Genomic DNA, 22,987 nt, shown 5'->3' with positions numbered 1-22,987 from the left:
TATTTTGATAACACACAACTACATCGATTTTACAGATTTATAGAGTAAAAAAAAAAAAAAAAAAGGATCATCACCGTCCCTATCATCCTAACTGATATGGTATTTCCAACTTCTATGGACAAGTATCTTAAAATTCAAGTTTTGCAAGGTAATCGAGACATTGGCTTTGTTTTTCTTTTTTTTTTCCCTTGAGTCGTCATAACACGACAGAGGAATGATATAGACTTTCATGCTACACCAAAATTAGCTTAAGCTGAGAGATAAATATAGAAAACAGAAAGTTACTGTATAAGGGTTTTTTTGGTAGAAATTTATTCTGATCATTCCGCATAAAACTTATACTATAATTTTCATTTCTCATGTATTGGACTTACAATAAAAGAGATGGTATTTTTTTTTGTCATCATGTTGTAAAAAAAAAAAAAAAAAAAAAAAAAAAAAGAGAGAAAAAAAAAGTTAATATCGATTTTGGATTCGTTCAGCAAATTTTGATTTCTTATTGAAAGAAGAAGGCAATTGGAAAAAGTACAAATATGGATAATAATTGCGTACGCTGGTAGCCCGATCAGTGTAACATCAATTCATTTTCTTTTTTTTTATAAAAGGATAAACTTTTTCCTTTCTTCTCTTATTCTTTTTTTTAAAAAAAAAAAAACTCAAAGAAAGTTACTGGTGATCATGTTGAAATTGATTCTGTTTATTACATTATTGTTGGCCTATATCATCAACACTGTTAGTGCTGCCGACTGCTGTGGCATCTTTAACACCGATTGCTGTGGAAAATGCACTGGTGGTCAATACGATGGACAAGAATGCACAATCCAGGGGAATCCTCATGACTTGACGTGCGAGCCTCAAGATGGTCATCCTTCTTGCACTAGTGGTTATGATACACAAGGATGTAATGATGGATGGAAATGCTAAACTTTTGTAGTCCTTATTGTGACAATCATCCTTATGAAATTGGTTAGAAGTATTGAATGTTTTTATAATTAGAATTATTTTTATTTATTAAACAATGATATATTTCTTTCATATCATCTATATTGTTGAATATTTTATTATAATTTAAAAAATCTGATACGTCTCTTAGTAGGAAGAGCAGAACTATTTAATTTTTTTTTTTAGTGAACTTAGCTTGATGATGATCTGTAAAAAGGCTAGATGATATTGTTGTCATGATAATATTTGTGGCAATTGAGTAGTAGTCAGTTCTAGAAATATAGAAAAAAAAAATAAAAGGCAATTTGATCGATCGCGATCAAAATGGAATTGAAAGACTCGGGTATGGTTGCACTTGATCATGATTAAAAATATAGAGTAACTTGCAATTTCATCCAATAGAACCATCATCCAACACAACTGGATTCATCATCTAATTTCATTGTATCGCTTCTCCTACCACATAATGTGCAATCAGTGTCAAAAGATTTCATCCTGCATATAAGCAAACTTTGCCTTTCCTCTTCTCCTTCAAAAGCCACCATCATCACCCTAGATTTAACCAGAACACAAAACAAACCATTATCTTTCAATTTACCTTATGCAGTTTGTGGATGATCATTGCATTTTGTGGTACCAACATATTCCGGATCTATAAACATATCCGTAGAATAAAAAAAATATATTCAAAAATAAAAAGTAATCAAGAAAAAAGATGGCATACAATTACATTGACATTAACAAAGTAGTTGGAATAAAAATAAAAAATTTATTGAATAAAAAAAGTATTAGCGCTAAAGACTACTAGTTAACATACTAAAACTAAAGTTATTATAAAGAAAGGAAAGAAAGAGAAGAAACGAAAGATGATCGTATATCAAAAATAAATAATAATAATAAAAAAAAACGGACTCTGAAAATCATTATGCTCAATGCTGCCAGCAAGGAAAAAAATGTCAAATGTATAAACGTTCCAGGGCGCGAATCACGATGAATCACTACGTCCATGATCACGACAATGAAAAGCAAAGTACCAATAAAATACACACTCTATATAATAGTATTACAAATTGAAATATGAGTTATCGAAATAGAGATAGAAACAAAACTTGATCACCAATCATAAATATGGTATCACACATCTTGGCTTAGGTACTTCATCTCGTTTTACTACACTTTTTTTAAAAAAATAAAAAGAAATCTCACTGAATTCCTTGTCTTTATTTTTTATTATTTTGATAACACACAACTACATCTATTTTACACGTTTATAGAGTAAAAAAAAAAAAAAAAAAAAAACATCATCACCATCTCTATCATCCTAATTGATATGGTATTTCCACAATGGAATATCTTAAAATTCAAAATTTTGCAAGGTAATCAAGACATTGGCTTTGTTTTTTCTTTTTTTTTTTTTCCTTGTGTCGCCATAACACGACAGAGGAATGATATAAACTTTCATGCTACCACCTGGTTAAAAATGAGCTTAAGCTTATCGATAAATGTAGAAAACAGAAAGATACTGTATAAGGGTTTTTTGGTAGAAATTTATTCTGATCATTCCACATAAAACCTATACTGTAATTCTCATTTCTCATGTATTCGACTTACAATAAAACAGATGATTTTTTTTTTGTCATCATGTTCTAAAAAAAAAAGTTAATATCGATTTTGGGTTCGTTCAGCAAAGCCTGATCTCTTATCGAAAGAAGAAGGCAATTGGAAAAAGTACAAATATGGACAATTATTGCGTACGCTGGTAGTCCGATCAGTGTAACATCAATTCATTTTCTTTTTTTTTATAAAAGGATAAACTTTTTCCTTTCTTCTCTTTTTTTTTTTTTTTTAAAAAAAAAAAATCAAAGAAAACTTCTGGTGATCATGTTGAAATTGATTCTGTTTATTACATTATTGTTGGCCTATATCATCAACACTGTTAGTGCTGCCGACTGTTGTAACATCTTTAACACCGATTGCTGTGGAAAATGCACTGGTGGTCAATACGATGGACAAGAATGCACACTCAATGGGAATCCTCATGACTTGACGTGCGATCCTCAAAATGGTCATCCTTCTTGCAGTAGTGGTTATGATACGCAAGGATGTGATCTTGGATGGAAATGCTAAACTTTTGATCATGGATGGGAATACTAAACTTTTTTATTCCTTACCTTTCTTATGACGATCGTCCTTACGAAATTGGTTAGAAGTATTGAATGTTTTTATGATTAGAATTATTTTTAATTATTAAATAATGATATATTTCTCTCATATCGTCTATATTGTTGAATATTTTATTGTAATTTAAAAAATCTGATACGTCTCTTAGTAGGAAGAGCAGAACTGTTTAATTTTTTTTTTTTTGGTGAACTTAGCTTGATGATGATCTGTAAAAAGACTAGATGATATTGTTGTAGTGATAATATTTGTGACAATTGAGTTCTAGAAATAAAAAAAAAAAAGATAGTTTGCTAGATTGATTTCAAAAATGGAAATCAAAGTCTTGTATATGATTACACTTGATCATCATCGAAAAATATAAAGTAACTTGAAATATAAAACTTGATGATTATTGTAAATATAAATAATAAAAAAAATAAAACTTAGGACGATTGTTTCCTTAAGAGTGGTTTATATGATCTGATTTATAAAAAATCTTTCATTCATAAATAAAGAAATTTGAAAAGGTGAAAATATCTGAAACCTAGTTGGATATCTACAATAAAATAAAACATATAAAATAGTAAGAGAAAAGTATAAAACTTGACGATAAAATAAAATAAAATAAAAAAAGTAAGATATGATAAAAATATCGACAAAAGTAAAAAAAAAAAAAAAAAAAAAAAAAAAAAAATTAAATGATCGGTTCAATGTTTGTTGCATGATTCCAGATGTAGTTGGTATTCATCAGTAATTCTAACCACCGTCTTTGCACTGTAACACCACGTCGAGTAGACATGTATCTCTTCGCATTTTTGTAATTCGCTCAAAAGCTATCATCATTGCACCAAATTTGGATTGAGCGTAGATGAAAATGTTCTCTTTCAATCGCATTAATGTCAATTTATACTATACCTCCCAGTTTATGGAGTAATTAAAAAAATAAGAGTCAATTCAGTCATCCCTCATCCAATAATGGCCATCATCCAACACAACTACCACTATTGGATTCTTTACAAAAAGCAATTTAATACCATTTAATTCCATTTTATCGGTTATCTTACCACCTAATGAGCAATCAATGTCAAAAGATTTCATCGATATTTTGGAAAAACTGCCTGATGACTGCTCGACAACTGATTTTTACAGCCAAACTTTGGCTGAGGACTTTTAAATTTTTGGCTGTAAAATCCAAAAAAGCCATTCCATTTTTTCATCCTGCATACAAAGGTTAAGAAAGTTTTTGTTTTTCCCTTTCTTCGCTCAGAAGTAATCATCATCACATCAGATATAACATAAGACAATGCATTTACTTTCACTTTATATTATGCAATTTATAGATAATCATTACATGTATAGAGTAAATTAAAAAAAAAAAAAAGAGGTGGGTATCAGAGCTAATTGGTGATTCAAACTCATCCATGTAAAGCAGGGTTGGACAGATCCTGGAGAAAAGTAAGACTTGATAGAGTTGGCGCCATAGATATAAATAAAGGCATCATTATTTTATATTTCAAAAAAGAAAAACAATGAAGGGCTTTTTTTTTATTATTATTAAAAGCATCAAATATACAAAAGAATAGGATTCGATATAAAGTGAAGAAAAACACTAAGGAAGAGAATAAAGGATAAATGAAAATAATAAGGGGGGAGAATATTTCTAAAAGTATATCTATCTAAATGTTCAATGATCTTGTAGTTCGTATGAAGAAGGAGAAAGAGGTTGAATGATAATAATAAACAATGTACAAATCATTTTTTAAATCTTGAAGCCAAGGTCCCGCATACATTTCAAATGAGCATCGATGAGGTTTTGACAATGTTCTTCACCTTTATCAAAAATACATTGGTCTCGCACTTTTTTCGTTTCTGGACAAGCACAACAAGGTTTGAGTGGTTTTCCGTCTTTGCCAATAGGGAGTTCCCCAGAATGAGTAGAGGTGGTTTTGATAGATTCTGTCATAATTAAAGAAGAAAAGAAAAAAGAAATAGGTCCGAAAGAAAAAAAAAAAAAAAAAGGATTCCCCTCTCTTTTAGATGATTAATCGGGCGTGACTAGAAAAAAAAAAAAAAAAAAAAAAAAGACAAAAAAAAAGATCGGATCGGGAGATGCTTTCCGTCTTTTTTCTTTTCTTTTTTTTTTTTTTTCCTTGTCTTTTCTGGTTCACATTAATTCAACATGGACAATACCAAATCTGATCAAGAACAACCAGTGGAAGCTGCTGAAATCGACCATGAGGCTAAAGCTTGGATTACTGAACAAGTGGAAAAAGAAGTGGTAAAAACCAGTTTATCATATTACTTGTGATTCCATCGTTGATTGACTCTTGTTTTGATTAGAAACGTATCCGTGACGTTGGATCAAGTGTTTTACCCATGAAGGTAATAGAAAAAAGGACATTAATTGATGAAGTGTAACTCATTATATATATATTGGTATAGATCTTGAATTGTGGTGTATTACCGAACTTTGAACAAAAGAAGGCCAGAGCTATCAATCGTATTGAATTGGACTCCAATAATGATGTTTCTAATATTGAACAAGTCATGGTCTCTCCTGCTATACCCTATCCTCATAAAGATAACTTTTATTATGTCAATGTAAAATATATTACAAAAAAAAAAGATCAATGATATTGAAATTAAATGAAACTATTTTTTTTTTTTTTGGTAGCTCATACTTGTCACTGGTAAACCTATTCCATTTATTGTTCCATATCTTTATCAACATAATATCAAGGTCACTCAACCTGAAAAGGAAATGGAAGGACGTAAAATACCAAGCAAGCAAGTGATACTGAAGAATGAATTGAAGGAATTCTTGTTCATTAACAAAGTTGGAATTCGTGGTCGTTTCTCAATTCATGAATATCATGATGTATAAATATAGTTTAGATTATATAATGTTTTATAGCTATCTTTTTTTTTTTTGTATAATAAACAACGCACTATGACATAGATATAGAAAATGATGCTTTATTATTTTACAGTATTATCAGATGATGATATTCAGTTGTGACCCTTTGTGATGACTCTTTGTGATGATGATGATGATGATGAATGATGATGATGGATGATGATGGATGATGATGATAAATGATGATAATGGATGATGATGATAAATGATGATGATGAATGACGATGAAGAATGATGACTCTTTGTGATGACGATGATGAATGATGATGACTATGGCGGATTTGTCCAAGCCAACCGTTTCATAGGAGGGTTTTCGACAAGTGGCATGAGTAAGAGCAATCACATTGATTCAATAAGGATATTACCTTTTTTTTCTTTGCAAATCGAACAAAATCGTTTCCCTCTTTATTCTATATGAGTCACTATGCTTACTTTGACTAGATAACTGTCCATCACATACCAAATATAGGCCTGTCGCCGTTGGTGTTACCAGAACGAACTACATTTGAAAAAAGGGATGTTTTTGGAACACCGCATTAATCATTTTTGATCTTTTTTTTTTTTTTTTTTTTTTTTTTTTACACTTTTCTCTCGTTCGTTCGTCATTGGAATTTGGTGTCAATTTGAATATGCGAACGCAGTATTCAGAGATATTACAAGAAGAAAAAGTAATTAATAAGAATCAAAGCAGATACTATAAACTAACTGTCTTTCTTTTGGCTTATAGATTGTACTTCAAGATCAATATGAGGCCTCTCCATTCCATAAAAACAAAAAGGAAACTCTAAAGCCAACCAGACTAGACATCTTTGATTTTGACTCTACCTTATTCTTATCACCATCACTCAGTCCTACGATTTGGCATCCTACATTGATCAAAGAACTTGTTGGAGAAGATGTATTTGGTCCAGGTATAAACAAAAGTTACTTTTTTTTATCTTTGAGGAAGAACTAATCATTTTTCTTTTTATATATACTCTTGTTAGGTTGGTGGAAGGATTACCGTTCGTTGGATTTGGGACCTATCGACATACTGGAAGCAACACATTGGGCAGACTATTGGAACGAAGATATTGTAGAAGAGGCAAGGAAATCTTTGGAAGATCCTACCATCATGACAGTACTTTTGACTGGACGACGCCATGTACCATTTTATCCTTTGATATCACGGATGCTTGCTTCTAAAGGATTGGCATTTGATCTTCTAGGTTTACGACCAGATCCAACTCAAGAAACCCATGATGCTCATGTTAACAACGAACAACAACACAATGTATTGGCTTACGGTGCAAGTTCAGTGTTTGCCAATACTCTTCACTTCAAGACGAGTTTCATACTTAATCTTTTACATAACGTACCAAGTTTGGATTCAATCAAAATGTGGGACGACAGACTTCCTCATGTCAAACGATTTCAAGGATTTCTGAATACTCTTATATCCAAAAGAACCATCACGACAGGATCAGCAATACATGTACCAGCCATTCGACCTCGCTATCGACCAAAATGGGAACGCAGGATCGTCAATCACGTTTTAGCAACTCATAGTGCCAATGAACTTTTATACCTGGAGCAACAACGATGGAATCGAAAAATCAACACTATTTCTTGGGATGATAGGTTATTTTCTGATGATGATGATGATGAGGATGGTGATGGACAATATCAACTGGATCTTCATATCGATAAGGGCTGTCTAACCAAAGTAGCGAAACATTTATCACTTACATTATTACCATCATCCACCATCGTACGCCTGGATGATGATTTTGTACAACGATTACAAACTATCTGTGTACCTTTTTATAACGAGTATTTGAAAAAGCACCATAAAACAATGACTGGATGGCAGGCCAATGCAGAACGACCTTTATGGTTTGGACAACAAATCGTACTCTCACCAAAAGTGCTCTCAGCTAGGGAAATACAACAACATTATGGCGGTGGATTAGGGATGCAAGTCAAATGTGTGATGCGTAGTGTATCCATACCTGATCCGGTGTTTGGTATGATGGCTCTGGTCGACATTTATCCATCATCGACAACGAACGGGAAATGGGAAACAGCAAGTCCAAAAAAGTACCTTTTAGCTCTCTTGTATAAACCTTCGGATGCAACTTTTATTCTTCGAAAGAAATTCAATTGGATACCTGGTCCTTTTACAGAAAAAATAGAAGGTAATGGTCAAGTAGCTCTCTCTTATTTGCTTGGATTGGATGGTACTGTGAAAAACAACGAAGAACATCAATTGGTTTGCCTGGATGCGGAAACCAAGGCACTTGTCTTGGGAAAACGTGCATCAACGGATGACTTGAACAAAGCAAAACAGACAAAGAAACAACATCGTCAAAGTTAAATAGAAACGGAAACCTTACGATGTGTAACACTATCTTTTTATTATTCATTATTTACTATTAGTATTTTAGATTAGTTAGTCTAGCACTCTCCTCCATACCTTTTCTTCATTCTAATTCACCTTAAAAAAAAATAAAATAAAATAAAAATAAAAACAAATCATAAAATAATATATATAGACTATTGTCCAATGGAAATGATATTTATTCAAAAAGAAAAGATAAAAAACAAATATGATACAGAAATATATAAGTTGTAATAATGGAGATATAAATATATAACAAAAGTTTCTATGATTGATCAAAGAGGAGATTCATCATCATCATCAGGGACTTCATTGTGTTGTTCATCTTCTTCACATTGGACTTGATGAGGATTGGACCAGACATACCAATACCGAACCAAAAATGTACCTAATCCAATCTGAACAAACCAAAAGAATAAGACGGTCCATGCGATTTGATACAGATACTTTGGTGAAAAGACAGTCCAGATAAATAAATGTTCACGAAGCACCATGACTGAAATAGACAGTGCCGCTGTAGCCACACTAAATACCATCGCTTGAATCAAACAATAAGAGAGCCATTGATCATCATCATCATTATTATTAGTTTGAGGAAGGTTGTTTTCATTCATTTTGCTGTCATTGTCAGAAGCCAATACCCAACCTGCTATACACCACCAAAGAGCACCGGACCAGTTGGAACAGAATGTGATGATCCCAATCAAGACAGTACGATAGCCATCCACACCAATGTATGCGTTGCTGAGATCAATAGATGCAATCGAGTTGGTGCGTCCCATTACAAAAAAGCCATAGTGACATAGACAGACCGCTAAAAATCCACGTACCCACATAGGTACTTTACCATGAAGTCGCTGCCATGCCAATAATCCTTCCATTTGCACAGTGAAGAGAAAAAAGTGAATTGCATGATGAGGTTTGCTGAGTAGAATCAAAAGAGGTGTTGTCATATAGAGTATCAGTCGTAAATAAGGGCGTCCATAATCTAAGGATTAAAAAAAAAAAAAAAAAAAAAAAAAGGAAAAAATGAGAAATGAAGATCATTGTTTCTTTTTTTTTTTTTTTTTTGTTACCTTTGTCCTGACCAAGATTCATAAAACTGGCATGTTTTGAGACATAGAGAATGGCAGTGAGAAGTAAGAAACAAGCTCCAGCATAATTGTAAATCAATTGGCCTAATTCAACTTGATTCAAACGATGCACGAGTTCAAACGAGAGTAATGATTCGTAGTAGATAGATGCATCCTTGACACCATCAATACCATCCACTCGAATCTTGTAAGCTAATACCAGAAGTGCCATCAAGCAAGTAGTCAATACGTAAACTATTTTGCATAGTTTCCGAATAAGTCCTGCACTTTGACTGACATCAATCGAGTTGACTTGTTTCATACCGAAGAGAGTAGTACGTATGCCAAGTATCAAAGGAAGGATCAAAGAAAGAGACATAAGATGCCACACCATGTATGAGTTATCCTCTGTCAAGTCATTCCCACTACCCCAAAGTATACCAAATCGCACTAATATCATTTGAGATACACATAGTATAAATAACGTGCATTGTTGTCGAATAGATTTCCCAACGATAAAGAAACTAAAAAAAAAAAAAAAAAAAAAAAAAAAAAAAAAAAAAAAAAAGGCTCCCTGAGTAAGTGTTTTTTTTTTCTTTGATGCTCCATCATAATTCTCATACCTTTGGAATCCAAGTAATAAAAGCCACGATTGTGAAAAATAATACCAGATATAATGTTCTTGCTCGACAAAACTGCTAGCAAACACACTAGATGCATAGACACCAACCAAAAGAAACATCACAAGATTCAGTGGAATCCACATAGAATTGAATTGTTTGGACATATCCTTGAAAACCCACACGCAGATAATCAGAGCACTTAGTATCATCAATCCACATCCAATAGTCATCGATTGCAAATTATAGTCAGTGGCTGTGCTGGAAAGTTGATGTTTTGATTCATTGATACACTAATATAGTATTCAAAAAAAAATTAGTATTCTCTTTTTTGCATAAATCAAAAGTCCTCATGATATTACCTGTAGATACGCTGTTACTGCGTCCATTGCAAGAGCAGGACTAGGGTTGCGTAAATAGTCCTCATGGCGAAGTATACCATCAGTACATTGTTGATTTCCCAAAAGTTGATCAAGTTGATGTGCATTCAATTGAAGTGCACGTAAAACTGAAGGAGCTATAATAAAAAAATTTAGAATTTTATACACAATTTGAATTATATATATATATATATATATATATATATATTTCTTTATCTTACCTTTATTTGCCCTGAAGATGGATGATGCTAGTTGGAGGTAGAGAGGGGTCGAGATAAATAAGAGATCGTCATCACTTGGCTGTTATTATTCTCTTTACCTTTTCTATTGCCACCATATAAATCCAAAATCACTTTGCCGAGGTTGTTCTTCGGGATGGGTAATCCAAATAAGACTGCCAGTGTTGGTACCAGATCCACTTGATCAATCACTGGATAACCAAATGCAAACTCAAAATGAAAATCCGTAGGTTGACTGATAATGGGGGGACCTTCATAGCTTTCTTTTGTTCTTGTTGCATGCTTGATGACAGGCCGTGAGTCGAATCTGGGACTAATGAATACCATTGCCTATGTGATCAATAGAATCAAATCAATTGGATTTTCTTTTCTTTTGAAAAAAAAAAGAAACTTACAGCAGAAGTCTCACCAATAGAAGATCCACCATGATTACCAACCTATAATACAAAAATGAATATTAACCGTGTATTCCTATATAAAAGCAAAATGTATCACTCACATCATTCATTCCATGATCTCCACAAAGAACTATCAGAGTTCCTTTTGCATTTGGATCAGTTTTCATGCGTTTCACATCTTGTTCCGCAACAATGTTGTAGATAGATTCCATAGCTTGATCCATTTCCTGTTGCTTTGGGTACATCAAAGCACTATATTTTTTTTTTTAAAAAAAAAAAAGAGAAAAGTGAATTTAGTCTCATATTACTGGTCCTTTTTTTTTTCCTACCTTTTCGGACCACCCAGATGACCAATGTGATCAAGACCAAGATAATGAAGGATCACAGCATCCCAATCCAAAGTTGAGAGATCCGATTCAATATGTCGAGTTACATTTTGATCTACTTGTACAGTATCCTAGAGGCAAACAGACAAAGAAAGAGATCAGAATTGATAATTGATCATATTCCTATATTTTATCTTACCGACACGTAGAATGAGGTGGTGCCATCTGTCTTTGTAAATAATCCAGGAAATAATCGCATCCAAGTATCATCACCAAAAAAGTGTATAGTACGGTTACCATTATGCTTGAATTGATAAACCCAATTGTCGTGATGTTCCAAAGACGAGCTTGTATCAGATTCTGCAATGTTCAATATAGCATCCAGAAAACTAGGCACAGTTCCTGTGATAATAATAATAATAATAACAGAAAAGATAAAAAATTAACCTCTTAACACCTTGTTAAGGATTCTTACCAGTAGTCAAAGCTTTGATACGAGGCATAGTTACGGTAGGCGCAGTAGCTTTGGCAGTGAATGGTATAGCATTTCCTTGGTCAATCAAACTATTATATACAAAAAAAAAGAAAAAGGTTAAACATGATTGCTTTCTATGCTTTTAGTATATTCCTATCATCTATATACCTTCTAACAAACTTGAAACCTGTGTCCTGAAATACAAAATCACTAAAAGGTAAAGTTTATATTAATATAAAGATAGATTCCACTCTTTTATCATCCAACTTTTTTTTTTCTTTTTCATTACTTTCTAAGAGCATCAATGACAACAAAGACAAGTCGGTCAAATTCAGGTTCAATAAGGGAAGAAGTGGGTTGACTGGAAGAAGATGCTGTAGATAAGTGAGGAGGCGCGTCTTTGAATGAAGTGAATCCAGGAAGATAAGTTTTATATGGGAAAAACCCAGTAGAAAATAAACCAAGACCAATAAATTGTAGCAAACCTAATGCATACAAATAGAGACGGGATAATTTGAATGCCATAACATGAGAGAAAAGGGGAGATACAGAAGACGTGAAAAGGAGTGAAATTTGGAGAAATCAATGGAGGTCAGTCAATCTGAAGTTTAAACAGCTACTAACTCCCATAATTTTCAGTGGCTTTGGGTCATTTTTTTCCTCTGCTTAATTTTTTTTTCTTTTTCTTTTTTTTTTTTTTTTTTTTTTTTTTTTTTTTTTTTTTTTTTCTTTCCTTTCTCATTTCACCCTTTTCATTCAACGACCTTATTATAATTTCATCCATGGCCAAAAAGATCGATTATCAACAAGCAGAAAAAGCTGTGAAAGCTTTGAAAGAATACATTAGTCGTAACACTGAAAACGATTTGTTAGGATCTGACCATGGTGTTTGGATCGATCTTACTGTTGCCAAGATGCCAGTAGATAAAACCCATCGTCGTCATACCATGTAAGTTAATAAACAAGGATACTTTGTATGATCCAATAAATTTATTTATTTATTTTCTCTTTGATTAGTGCTCTTCCTCATTCTATTCTTCCTGAAGATGCCAGTATCTGTTTAATTGTTCAGGACAGACCTCAAAACTATCAAGAAAAATTAGAGCAACTCAAGTTAGATAGAAAAACAACTGTAAGAAAAATAAAAAAGGATAATGCAATGTACAAAGGAATCTTACTCTTTTTTTTCAAAAGGTATATTCTGCTAAACAATTTCGAGAAACTTTCGCTCGGTTTGAAGCTAGACGACAAATTGCTCGACAATTCGGTCTATTTTTGGTTGATGCTTGTCTTGCCCCCAAAATCAATTCTCTATTCGGCAAAAGTTTCACAAGTATGAACAAGCATCCCATGATCGTTAATGTATCTGCAAACAATAAAATGCTCAAAGATGACGATCAATTGAAGCAAAATATTCAAACTGCTATCAATTACACAACCTCTTTGGAATCTGCTACGGATAGAAAGTAAGATCAATATGGGAAATGATCCATTTTTTTTTTTTTTTGCTTATTCTATTCTTATATCATAATTAGGAGTGTCAAATTTGGTTTGACCAAATTATCAGAAAAACAACTTGTAGAAAATTTCAAGGTGGTGGTAGAAGATATGATTAAGGATCTTGTATGGGAACATATCTTACAAATCTCTATCCGTGCCGATCGTACTCCTTCTTTACCTATTTATAACTGTGTACCTGGCGTTTGGTTACTAAGTAAGTGATACGTGATCTTTGATCTGTATTCATCGAATAAAAATATACTCACATATTCTTTGTTTTTTTATTAGGTGAAAGCGATCGCAAAGCCGCCATCAATGATAACGAAAAAGAAATCTTGAAAACTGCTGCCAAGGCTGTTACCAAGAAATCCAAACCTACCAAGAAAGCAGCTGAAGATGCTACTGCTGTTCAAACAAAAAGCAAGATTACCAAACCTACCAAGACCAAGACTACCCCTAAAAAGAAATCTATCAAAGCTTAGATAGATTTCATTGTCCATGTTTGCTTTTTTTTTTTACCTTGTCATGTTTTCTTATTTTGATCATTTTTTTTTTATACATGTAATAGTAGCAGTAGTAGGTCATTCTTCATTCTATTCTTATAGTATCTTTTTGTATTCATTCTTGTTTTTATATTACATTCATCATCAATAAATTATATATTTTACCAGTTATTCCCATTTCACATATCCTCTTTCTTATGGTAACTAGCTATCATTCTATACATAATGATGTCTCTACGATGATCATCTGTCAATTGAATCTTGACGGTTTTTTTTTTTTTTTTTTTCACCAACGAGTTCCAAATCACACATATTTATATTCACCAAAAGTTTATAAAACCACAAACAAATATAACACAAAAAAAAGAGAGAGAAAATATGTACAGATGTATGGATTTTATTCAAACAAATTTATTTATATTTTTTTTTTTTAAAAAAAAAAAAAACTAAATCTATTTGGCAGCAGCGGCAGCAGCACGTCTACGATCACGTTCTTCAGCGATAGTCAACTTGATACCCTTACCCTTGGGAAGAGAGATCCATGGTTTGTTGCCTTGACCAATAACAAATACGTTAGAGATACGAGTAGCGAAGGTACGATCCAAAGAATCCTTGATATGAACAATTTCGAAACCACCAATGTGACGTTCACGATGAACAATAGTACCAACACGACCAACGTTACGACCACCAGTAATCATAGCAACGTTACCAACTTCAAACTTGACAAAATCGAGAATCTTGCTGTTTTCAATATCGAAACGGATAGTATCATTTACCTTGACCAAAGGATCGGGATAACGGATAGTACGACCATCATGAGTCACAATATAAGGAATACCCTTGGCACCAACCATCACCTTGCGGACCTTGCATAACTTGTACTTGGCTTCCTCATCAGTGATGCGGTGAATGGCGAAGCGACCTTTAGTGTCATAGACGAGACGGAAGTTTTCACCAGTCTTTTCAATAGAAATGACATCTGTCAAATCAAATAGAAAATATGACATGGTATTTGAAAAATAAAATCATCCGGGATTCGTCAAAGCCTCAACCAATCAGTAACCAATATAATCACAAAAAAAAAGATACAAAAAAAAAATCACCCCCCCCCTTTTCTCTTCCCATATAATCTCCATTTCACTTACCCATGAAACCAGCAGGGAAGGTAGAATCAGTACGGACCTTGTTATCAACCTTGACAAGACGTTGCATCAAAATGCTAGTAACTTCACGGCCATTGAGAGCGTACTTGAGACGATTACGAATGAATACAATCAAAGGTAAACATTCACGAGTCTTATGAGGACCAGAGCTAGGCTTAGGGGCATAAGATCCTAATGAAGAAAAAAGAGAGAGAGATATATAAGTATCATATCCAAATCATGTATTTTCCATCAGTACACCAAAGTATCAATATATATATAATATGCATGTATGTGTGTTTTATATGATTGATTATCAGTAAATTTTTTAAAAAATTTTCTCGTCACCATAAGTTACTCGGATTGTTGAGCTTGACTATAAATTTTTGTATTTCATCCCCAAAAAATCATATCACACACAAACATATATATATATACATTGACTTGAGGTTTCCTGTATGTCTAATAGATTAACTTACCCAAAAGTTTATCTAACATCCAGTGCTTAGGAGCTGCCAAACGCTTCATATGCTTCTTAGGACCACGACCCTATGAAAATAAAACTGTTAGTTATCATCCATCCATCCATCCATCCATCCATCCATCCATCTAATCATCTTTTTTCACATAAAGTGTAAAAGCATATTCATTTAAGCTTACCATTGTTATATAATATAATGTAAAGAAAAAGTAAAGAAGAAGAAAAGAAAAAAAAGTATACAAGATCGCGATAGTCAAAAAAAAAAAAAAAGATTTCAAAGCGGAGTTCAGTAAATAATTTTTTTAATTGAATGCAATCAATACAAGAGCTGTCACTTTTTCCCGAGAATTCAGGGGACCACCAATCAAATACATTCTTTGAAGCATATAGGTTTGAAAAATAGAAAAAAAAAGAAAAAGAGAAAAAAAAAGGTACATAAATCTACCTCCAAGATAAATACATAATTATTATTTATTATTATTATTTATTTATTTATTTCAATCAAAAAGTAATCATTATATATATAAATTATAGAGTTTATAAAATATGAAATTGATTGGATAGACATAACAAAGATCATTGAAATATTAAATCCCGTAGGACGTTGTTTTGTAATTCGGTGTAACTATAATTTCCATCTTCAGAAGCAAGCTAACGAAAAATCAACTATAGCTGAGAATTTTTTTTTTTTTTTTTTTTTTTTTTGCGCTCACTTTTCACTTTCTACCTTTTTTTTTTTCTTCTTTTTTTTTTCTTTTTTTTCTACTTTCTTTCTTTTTCTTTTTAACTTTTTTTTTTTTCTATCTTGGAACTGAGGTCAACTCGGATGAACTTTTGGTCCCACAAAATTCATCGTGGATAACCTAAACTTTACTCCATAATGTCACAGTCAAGTCTACAAAATCCAATGTCTTTATTAAAACCAACTTCACCTACAACTCAGCCTACTCTTGATTCTTCTTTCGCTATATCATCACAACATGCAACCTCAGGTGGATCAAATCAAGCAGTAACAATAGCAAGTTCTCGTTCACGTGCAGGAAGTATCATTCGGTCTATGGTAACTCCTTCTGCTAGTCCTTCCCCTTCTCGACGTCCTTCTTCTGCTACTCACACCATGATGGGAAAACGTATGTCCAGTGTATCTGAAGCCTTACATCTCAAGTTATCAGCATTGACCTTACAACAAGATGGTAATCCTACTCTTGTTTCCCCTTATGGTAATCCAACTCCTCCTCAGCTCTCTCCTTATCCAACAACAACTTTCACCAACGCGTCTACCACTTCATTATCTCAAGTATCAGAATCCAATTGGGCTAATAAATATGACGATTTTGACATTAAGGATCCTATAGGTAAATCTCCATTGGAAATATCACTATATTGATTTAATTAACATTAGTTTTTTTTATTATGAGGTTATGGCTCCTCTGCTATTGTTTATAGTGCTATCTACTTACCAATGAATAAACGTGTTGCCTTGAAAATGATTGATCTTGATATGTTTGAACGCAATCAAATTGATGAACTACGTGTAAGAGTCTTCCCTTCCTACTGTCAGTTTAAAAAGATTCTCATCTATTTTTATCAATATGTATTATTATTATTATTTCTTAATAGAGGGAAACGGCTTTGATGGCTTTGTCAAAACATCCAAATGTTCTCAAGGTATATGGCTCATTCGTGAATGGATCAAAATTATATATTATTACACCCTATCTATCGTTTGGTTAGTTATATTACGCAAAAAACAAAAATCCATCTTTTGTTTTTTTACTGAATCCTTTCATGATTATTATATAGGATCTTGTTTGGATATCATGAAGACAAAGTTTCGTGAAGGATTTGATGAATTTAGTATTGCCACCATTTTAAAACAAGCCCTAGAAGGATTGGTTTATTTGCATAAGAACGGACATATTCATCGGGATGTCAAGGCTGGAAACTTATTAATGGATGATCAAGGTACTGTTCTATTGGCTGACTTTGGTGTTTCTAGTTCTTTATCTGAAAAAGGTGATTTACGGAAAACTTTTGTTGGCACTGTAAGTACCAAATATGACATCTCCTTTGTTTGCCCTTTTGTTTCCCTCCTTTTTTTTTCCCTTGATGGTGGCTCAAAACCTTCTTTTTTTTTTTTTTTTATTCGTCACATCATAGCCTTGTTGGATGGCGCCTGAAGTGATGGAACAAGAAGGTTATGACTTTAAGGCTGACATTTGGAGTTTTGGTATTACTGCTTTTGAACTTGCTACTGGTCATGCTCCTTTTGCCAAATACCCACCCATGAAGGTAAGAAAAAGAAAAAGAAAAAGAAATGGAATGCTGTTTTATTGATGATCATATTGTCTTACTTATAGGTTCTCAAACTGACACTCTCAAATGCTCCTCCTACTCTGGAACACGTACATACCAAATATAAATACTCCAAGTTATTCAAAGAAATGATTGATCTTTGTTTGCAAAAGAACCCGGACTCTAGGTAAACTCTTATTAAAAGTAGTATCTCATTTATTCATCCGCTTTTTTTTTTTAGGCCATCTGCAGAAAAGTTATTACAACATCCATTTTTCAAACAATGCAAGAAAAAAGAATACCTGTGCAAAGCCATTCTTAGTCAGGTGTTGCCTTTGGATCAACGCCCACATAAGACCTTACCTCAAAAGCGTGTCTCTATTGAATCAAGTGACCAATGGGATTTCGATGATACCCCTCTCCCAGATGCCAACACTGTGAAGACTTTGCCTCACGATATCGAAAGACAGATTCCAACAAGAACACCCATAGAAACGACAACAGCTCCTCCTCAACAACCAACAAGACGACATATCACTTTTGGCGATGTGATAGTTCGTGATAGAAGTAGTAGCACTAGTGTAACAAGAGCCGTCGATATTCCCCTTCATCCGTCCTGTTTACCCGATATTGCCAACACTGCAGCTGCCACAACAAAAAAGTCAAGATTCATCATCGAAGATTCTGATCATGGTGCCACCACTGGATCAACAACCTCCATCATGTTATCTCAAGGAGGAAACACTACTTCATCTGACGACCATGACACATCTAAAGATATCACCGGCACGAAACACCGTTACTCATTGCAATTGCCTGGCATGGAATGTGATCGGATACCACCGGATTCAATACTTGCAGCATCATCGGCTCGTCATTTAACTGGTCATTCGGATTCGATATCAGGTCCTCTGAACAGAGTAGCAAGTTGTGAGAATTTCTCTGGTACAGATATAAATATATTTGTTGGATTGATTTACTTTACTACTCATGTAATTTATTGTTATTTATTTTAGAGAGGAAATCAAGGTTTGAAGTGCAACATATTACATCCAATTCAACAGGAACGTCAACCACGTTTTTAGAACAACATACGCCCATCGACATTTCTCGTGAATCTTCTCGTTCTTCTTTACAGCCACAACCACAAAAACTTGGACGATTTTCCGTGGAAAAGGCCACTGGAGATGGTGGTAATAGCAACAACAGCAGCATGGTTAACAACGACAGTAACAACAATATCAACAGTAAAGATGATTCAAGAAAAGTGGGACGTTTTGAATTGACTGGACGTTCAACAACAACATCATCATCATCAGATAACGTTGTCAATACTACGATGGATTCAATTACATTTACTCGTGAACAGATTTACCCTCAAATGGAACTTTTACTCAAGCAAACTGATGCGCAAAAAGTCTTATTACAAGAAGTAATGACCCAACTTGGTTCTCAATCCTATTTACCATGTCCTTCTCTCGGTATCAAAAATCGTACTGATCCATCTAAGCGGCAAATCGATTCATTGGTTTCTCAAGAACACAAAAGGTACACTTCAAAATAAATAAATAAATAAATAAATAAAACCAACATCCCCCTTTTTATCCTATTTTCTAGATCATCAACAGATTTACAAGACACCATCGATCATTTACAACAGTTATTATCGGCGTCCATGGAAGAACGCAGTAGATTGATGAAGGAAAATGACGCTCTACGACGTGAAGTGGAACAACTACAAAGACAAACAGGCTCCTCTTCATCCTAGTATTATGTTCGTTAGTTACCTTTTCTCATTTTTTTTTTTTTTTTTTTACTTATTGTGCCCAAATGAGTGGTTTATGTATTTTTATAGTTTAGCTCTTTTTATAAATGCGTGTATAAAAAAAAAAAAATGAAATAAAACTAAATAATAATTTATTATGATCAATGATGATAATGCTTATTGGGATAATGGAAGGATGGATATATGATCATGATCGTATAATATAATATGACAATAACAAGACGAATAAAAGTCGTATTTTTTTTAAAAAAAAAATATATATATAATACAAAAGAATCAAACAGATATACTGATAAAGCCTACTGTAAATCCTAATGAAAGAATCATCATGATAAGAGCTAGATAAGAGGGAGAGCTACCAATGAGACGAGGCTGATCAATAGGTATGTTTGTTTCGCAAATGTTGTATTAGTCCACTCAGTTCCCCCCCTATTCCCCCGTTGATATCACTAGATTCCATCCTTCCTGTTGATCACATTATCCATCTTTCTGTACCCTGCTGTAAGTCCATTGATGCGTCTAGGAGAACTATGAAAAAAAAAAAAAAAAGCGATGCGAAAGGAAAAGAGAAAGGAAAAAAAAGAATCCCATGATGGTCAGAAAAGGGAAAAGGTTTAACAGAATAAAAAAAATCATTTTTGAGTCTGACAATCCACGATGATTCATTTTTTTTTTTTTTGTTATTATTATTCCTGGAAAAAAAGAATCTACGAATTAGTTAAAATGAATGTATCTCTTGTCCTTTACCATATTAAAAAACAAACTTATGTATGATACCCTACATTTCCTTACAGGTTTTTTTTCAAGTGATTCAAACCTCCTATCTCCCAAAATCTGACAATAGTAAATGATTTGTATGCATAGTATATGATATAAGAAGGCTGTTTCAAACTTCCTCTCCTTCTTTCTGCAACTAGACAAAAGATACTATTCAATAAAGAGTTTATTAAACAAAGATAAATAAAAATACAGCAAAAAAAAAAAAAAAGAATGCATAAAAGAAGTTGATCAAGGTTATGGGTATAAATAAAGCACGGAGATTGATTATTAATTGATATAATGACGATGATGCAGTTGAATCATCAAAAAAAAAAGGTCGAATGATTTTGAACTTGCATTGCATGTTGTTTGCAGATCCTTTTTCCTTGTGTGAAAAAAAAAAAAAAAACCTGAAGACGATTTTTTTTTCAAGCCTTTTCCCAACCTAAAGGATGATCCATCACCAATACTTTCTCGCTACAATAGGAAGTAGATGATGGTGTTGATAAAAAGGAAGAATGAGTAAAGATATTGGCAGGTTCGGCAGGTAAATGTTCAGGAATGCTTTCATAATCATCATCATCGTCATCATCATCATCATCGATATCATCTTCTTCATCGATATCATCTTCTTCATTCAATTCTGCTGATGGAGTACGATCATATTCAAGTGAACTATGAGTATAAAAGACAGTATCAATACCATAAAAACGAACAGCCTTGGATGATTCATGTGAATGAAAAGAACGTTTTCTTTTCAATTGTTTGGTGATACGATGCCAAGTTTGTGTGAATGAAATCATATTTATAGTTTAAAAAAAAATGATAAAAAAAAATGAAAAAGGAAAAAAAAAATAATGTAATTTAGAAAAGAGTTTATAACGATCGATATATCCACTATTTTTTTTTTTTTTTGAGAGGGGTAAAGAACCTCCTTGCATTTTCTTACCAATACATTTATGCAAGGAGCCATAAACACATTACATTGGCTAAGTTGTTCTAGTTTTCATTCAATCTGTAATTCAAACAAAACATTAGATTTTTTTCTTTCCTTTACGTCAAAAAAAAAAAAAAAAAAGAAAAAAAAAACGTGCCATGGCTCATGATAAAGTTATGATCGAAAAAAAAAAAATCACCTTTCTGAAAAGATCATGATGGAAAGGAGATCAGAAAAAACCAGTAGTGTTGTCATGGAAACCCTCCGACTCCTTTTTTCTCCCGCCAATTACATCATGTTATAACGGAAATAACGACGTCGAAAACAATATTGTCTCCAATCTCGTAAAATGGAATGAAACCAAGAAAATTTCTTTTGTTGATGATGATTCGATTCGGTTTGATGGACCCGATCGTAAACACCATTGATGATGATGACCGAGTTGGATAAAGCAGGTGGCTTCGTCACGATGGTATGGTTCATTGACAAAAGATTGGAAGGATGGATCATGGTAGATATTTCGGATGAATGGATGGTTGTAGATATCGACATTTTATGAAAAAAAAAAAAAAAAAGAGAAAAGAAGAATAAACGAACCTTTAATGTAGGAAATTTTTTTTTTCTTTTGTCTGGCAAAAAAAAAGAAAAAAAGCTAAAAAAAAAAAAAAAAGAAATTGACAGTTTCATTCTGCGGGAGGATTTTTTTTTTTGTACAACCCGGGTTTTTTTCATTTTTTTTTTTTTTGAAAAGTTGTATGAATCACCAGCCCTCCTACATCAGATTCCAACAGATATAGACATTGAGCACTAAGACATCCAATCATTCTTTACTCGGTTAGACACTTCTTTAAATCCATGGTGAAAATCGATTTACGAGTAACACACGAGTATTGAATAAGCTGCCGCACAGTAGCTTATTCTGATCCAAAGATTCAAAACTCCTGCACTGAAAACTTTCTTACTTCATAACACCGATATTCGTCGTCGAATTGTGGGACGAAAAAAAAAAAAAGATAACCGAATCATAATAATCATAAATCAAATTCATTTCATATTTATCAAAAAAAAATATATATATTTTTTTTTATTAAATAGCCCATTCAGTCATTGCATCCATTTCTTCATCATTCACAAAAGGTTGATCAATAGATTTGATCATGGTATCACCACAAAGTACACATTCACTAGCTATAATGTTATCCATTTCTTCTTGCAATTGTTCCTTCATTGCTTCCGCCGAATGATTGGTATCTATTATTACATCAGTTGTGCTATCACCTGAAAAGATCGCACCTGCTGCTGCATGCATCCATTTCGTAGCTGGTCCAGTCATCGCTATACTGCTTGTGAGTCCTGTTGATGGTGCTGTTGTTGGCGAAGACGGATGTAATGCTTCTTCCAATTGTGCTAAACGTCGAAGTGATCGTGGAGGTAAAAATTGTGTTATCTAATTTTTTTTTTAAAAAAAAATATGATTATTAGAAAAAAAAAAAAAAGATCATTGTCATTCTTTTTTTTTTTTTTTTTTACTTACCCTTTGAATCATACATTCAGCATGGAAAGCATGCTGACATGGAAAGATATAGAATTGTCGAGATAATAATGGATAATGACAAATATAACACTTTTCAACTGCATTCACAAGTCCAAAACTATAAAATAAAAAAACAA

General features: G+C 33.0%; 9 protein-coding genes across 9 annotated transcripts; 4 read left to right on the top strand and 5 right to left on the bottom strand.

The window, feature by feature from the left end:
- Positions 1-658: 658 nt before the first annotated feature.
- BX664DRAFT_342424 (uncharacterized protein) lies at positions 659-1,335 on the top strand (the record flags this gene model as incomplete). The annotated part of the gene is made up of 1 exon (XM_051547136.1): positions 659-1,335. A coding segment is annotated over exon 1 (238 nt), but the record flags the coding sequence as incomplete, so codon positions are not given.
- Positions 1,336-4,584: 3,249 nt separating this feature from the next.
- Positions 4,585-5,087, bottom strand: BX664DRAFT_342423 (COX17 cytochrome c oxidase-like protein assembly). The gene has a single exon (XM_051547135.1). The coding sequence runs from the start codon at positions 5,063-5,065 to the stop codon at positions 4,862-4,864; it is 204 nt and encodes a 67-aa protein (XP_051396176.1). The 5' UTR covers positions 5,066-5,087; the 3' UTR covers positions 4,585-4,861.
- Positions 5,088-5,250: 163 nt separating this feature from the next.
- Positions 5,251-8,507, top strand: BX664DRAFT_362234 (uncharacterized protein). Its single transcript, XM_051548297.1, has 6 exons — positions 5,251-5,380; positions 5,443-5,484; positions 5,545-5,703; positions 5,777-5,980; positions 6,747-6,930; positions 7,006-8,507. Exons 1-6 carry the CDS (start codon positions 5,282-5,284, stop codon positions 8,373-8,375), a joined length of 2,058 nt encoding a protein of 685 aa, XP_051396175.1. The 5' UTR covers positions 5,251-5,281; the 3' UTR covers positions 8,376-8,507.
- Positions 8,508-8,674: 167 nt separating this feature from the next.
- On the bottom strand, positions 8,675-12,019 carry BX664DRAFT_269862 (alkaline-phosphatase-like protein; the record flags this gene model as incomplete). Its single annotated transcript, XM_051541069.1, has 11 exons — positions 8,675-9,387; positions 9,488-9,677; positions 9,729-9,878; positions 10,096-10,167; positions 10,455-10,609; positions 10,792-11,041; positions 11,107-11,148; positions 11,211-11,361; positions 11,439-11,566; positions 11,635-11,837; positions 11,911-12,019. Coding segments are annotated over 11 exons (2,163 nt in total), but the record flags the coding sequence as incomplete, so codon positions are not given.
- Positions 12,020-12,642: 623 nt separating this feature from the next.
- On the top strand, positions 12,643-14,159 carry BX664DRAFT_389058 (ribosomal protein L1p/L10e family-domain-containing protein). The gene is made up of 5 exons (XM_051549516.1): positions 12,643-12,859; positions 12,928-13,042; positions 13,105-13,376; positions 13,446-13,624; positions 13,699-14,159. The coding sequence occupies exons 1-5, from the start codon at positions 12,693-12,695 to the stop codon at positions 13,890-13,892; spliced, it is 927 nt and encodes a 308-aa protein (XP_051396173.1). The 5' UTR covers positions 12,643-12,692; the 3' UTR covers positions 13,893-14,159.
- Positions 14,160-14,353: 194 nt separating this feature from the next.
- BX664DRAFT_342413 (40S ribosomal protein S4-A) lies at positions 14,354-15,721 on the bottom strand (the record flags this gene model as incomplete). Its single annotated transcript, XM_051547134.1, has 4 exons — positions 14,354-14,895; positions 15,062-15,250; positions 15,538-15,607; positions 15,719-15,721. 4 exons carry the CDS (start codon positions 15,719-15,721, stop codon positions 14,366-14,368), a joined length of 792 nt encoding a protein of 263 aa, XP_051396172.1. The 3' UTR covers positions 14,354-14,365.
- A 606-nt stretch (positions 15,722-16,327) lies between these two features.
- Positions 16,328-19,692, top strand: BX664DRAFT_362230 (kinase-like domain-containing protein). Its single transcript, XM_051548296.1, has 9 exons — positions 16,328-16,894; positions 16,958-17,073; positions 17,160-17,268; positions 17,343-17,584; positions 17,700-17,831; positions 17,900-18,021; positions 18,076-18,779; positions 18,851-19,382; positions 19,452-19,692. The coding sequence occupies exons 1-9, from the start codon at positions 16,420-16,422 to the stop codon at positions 19,600-19,602; spliced, it is 2,583 nt and encodes an 860-aa protein (XP_051396171.1). The 5' UTR covers positions 16,328-16,419; the 3' UTR covers positions 19,603-19,692.
- A 1,304-nt stretch (positions 19,693-20,996) lies between these two features.
- Positions 20,997-21,164, bottom strand: BX664DRAFT_242588 (uncharacterized protein; the record flags this gene model as incomplete). The annotated part of the gene is made up of 1 exon (XM_051540236.1): positions 20,997-21,164. A coding segment is annotated over one exon (168 nt), but the record flags the coding sequence as incomplete, so codon positions are not given.
- A 1,200-nt stretch (positions 21,165-22,364) lies between these two features.
- Positions 22,365-22,987, bottom strand: BX664DRAFT_36715 (uncharacterized protein). The gene is made up of 2 exons (XM_051548554.1): positions 22,851-22,987; positions 22,365-22,763 (listed from the first exon to the last, which is right to left on the bottom strand). The coding sequence occupies exons 1-2, from the start codon at positions 22,860-22,862 to the stop codon at positions 22,404-22,406; spliced, it is 372 nt and encodes a 123-aa protein (XP_051396169.1). The 5' UTR covers positions 22,863-22,987; the 3' UTR covers positions 22,365-22,403.

This window comes from Halteromyces radiatus, assembly GCF_025201355.1.
Source record: "Halteromyces radiatus strain CBS 162.75 chromosome Unknown BX664scaffold_10, whole genome shotgun sequence".
In the NCBI taxonomy this organism is placed as follows: domain Eukaryota; kingdom Fungi; phylum Mucoromycota; class Mucoromycetes; order Mucorales; family Cunninghamellaceae; genus Halteromyces; species Halteromyces radiatus.
The sequence above is the reverse complement of the archived record's forward strand: the minus strand, read 5'-3'. Positions and strand labels throughout refer to the sequence as shown.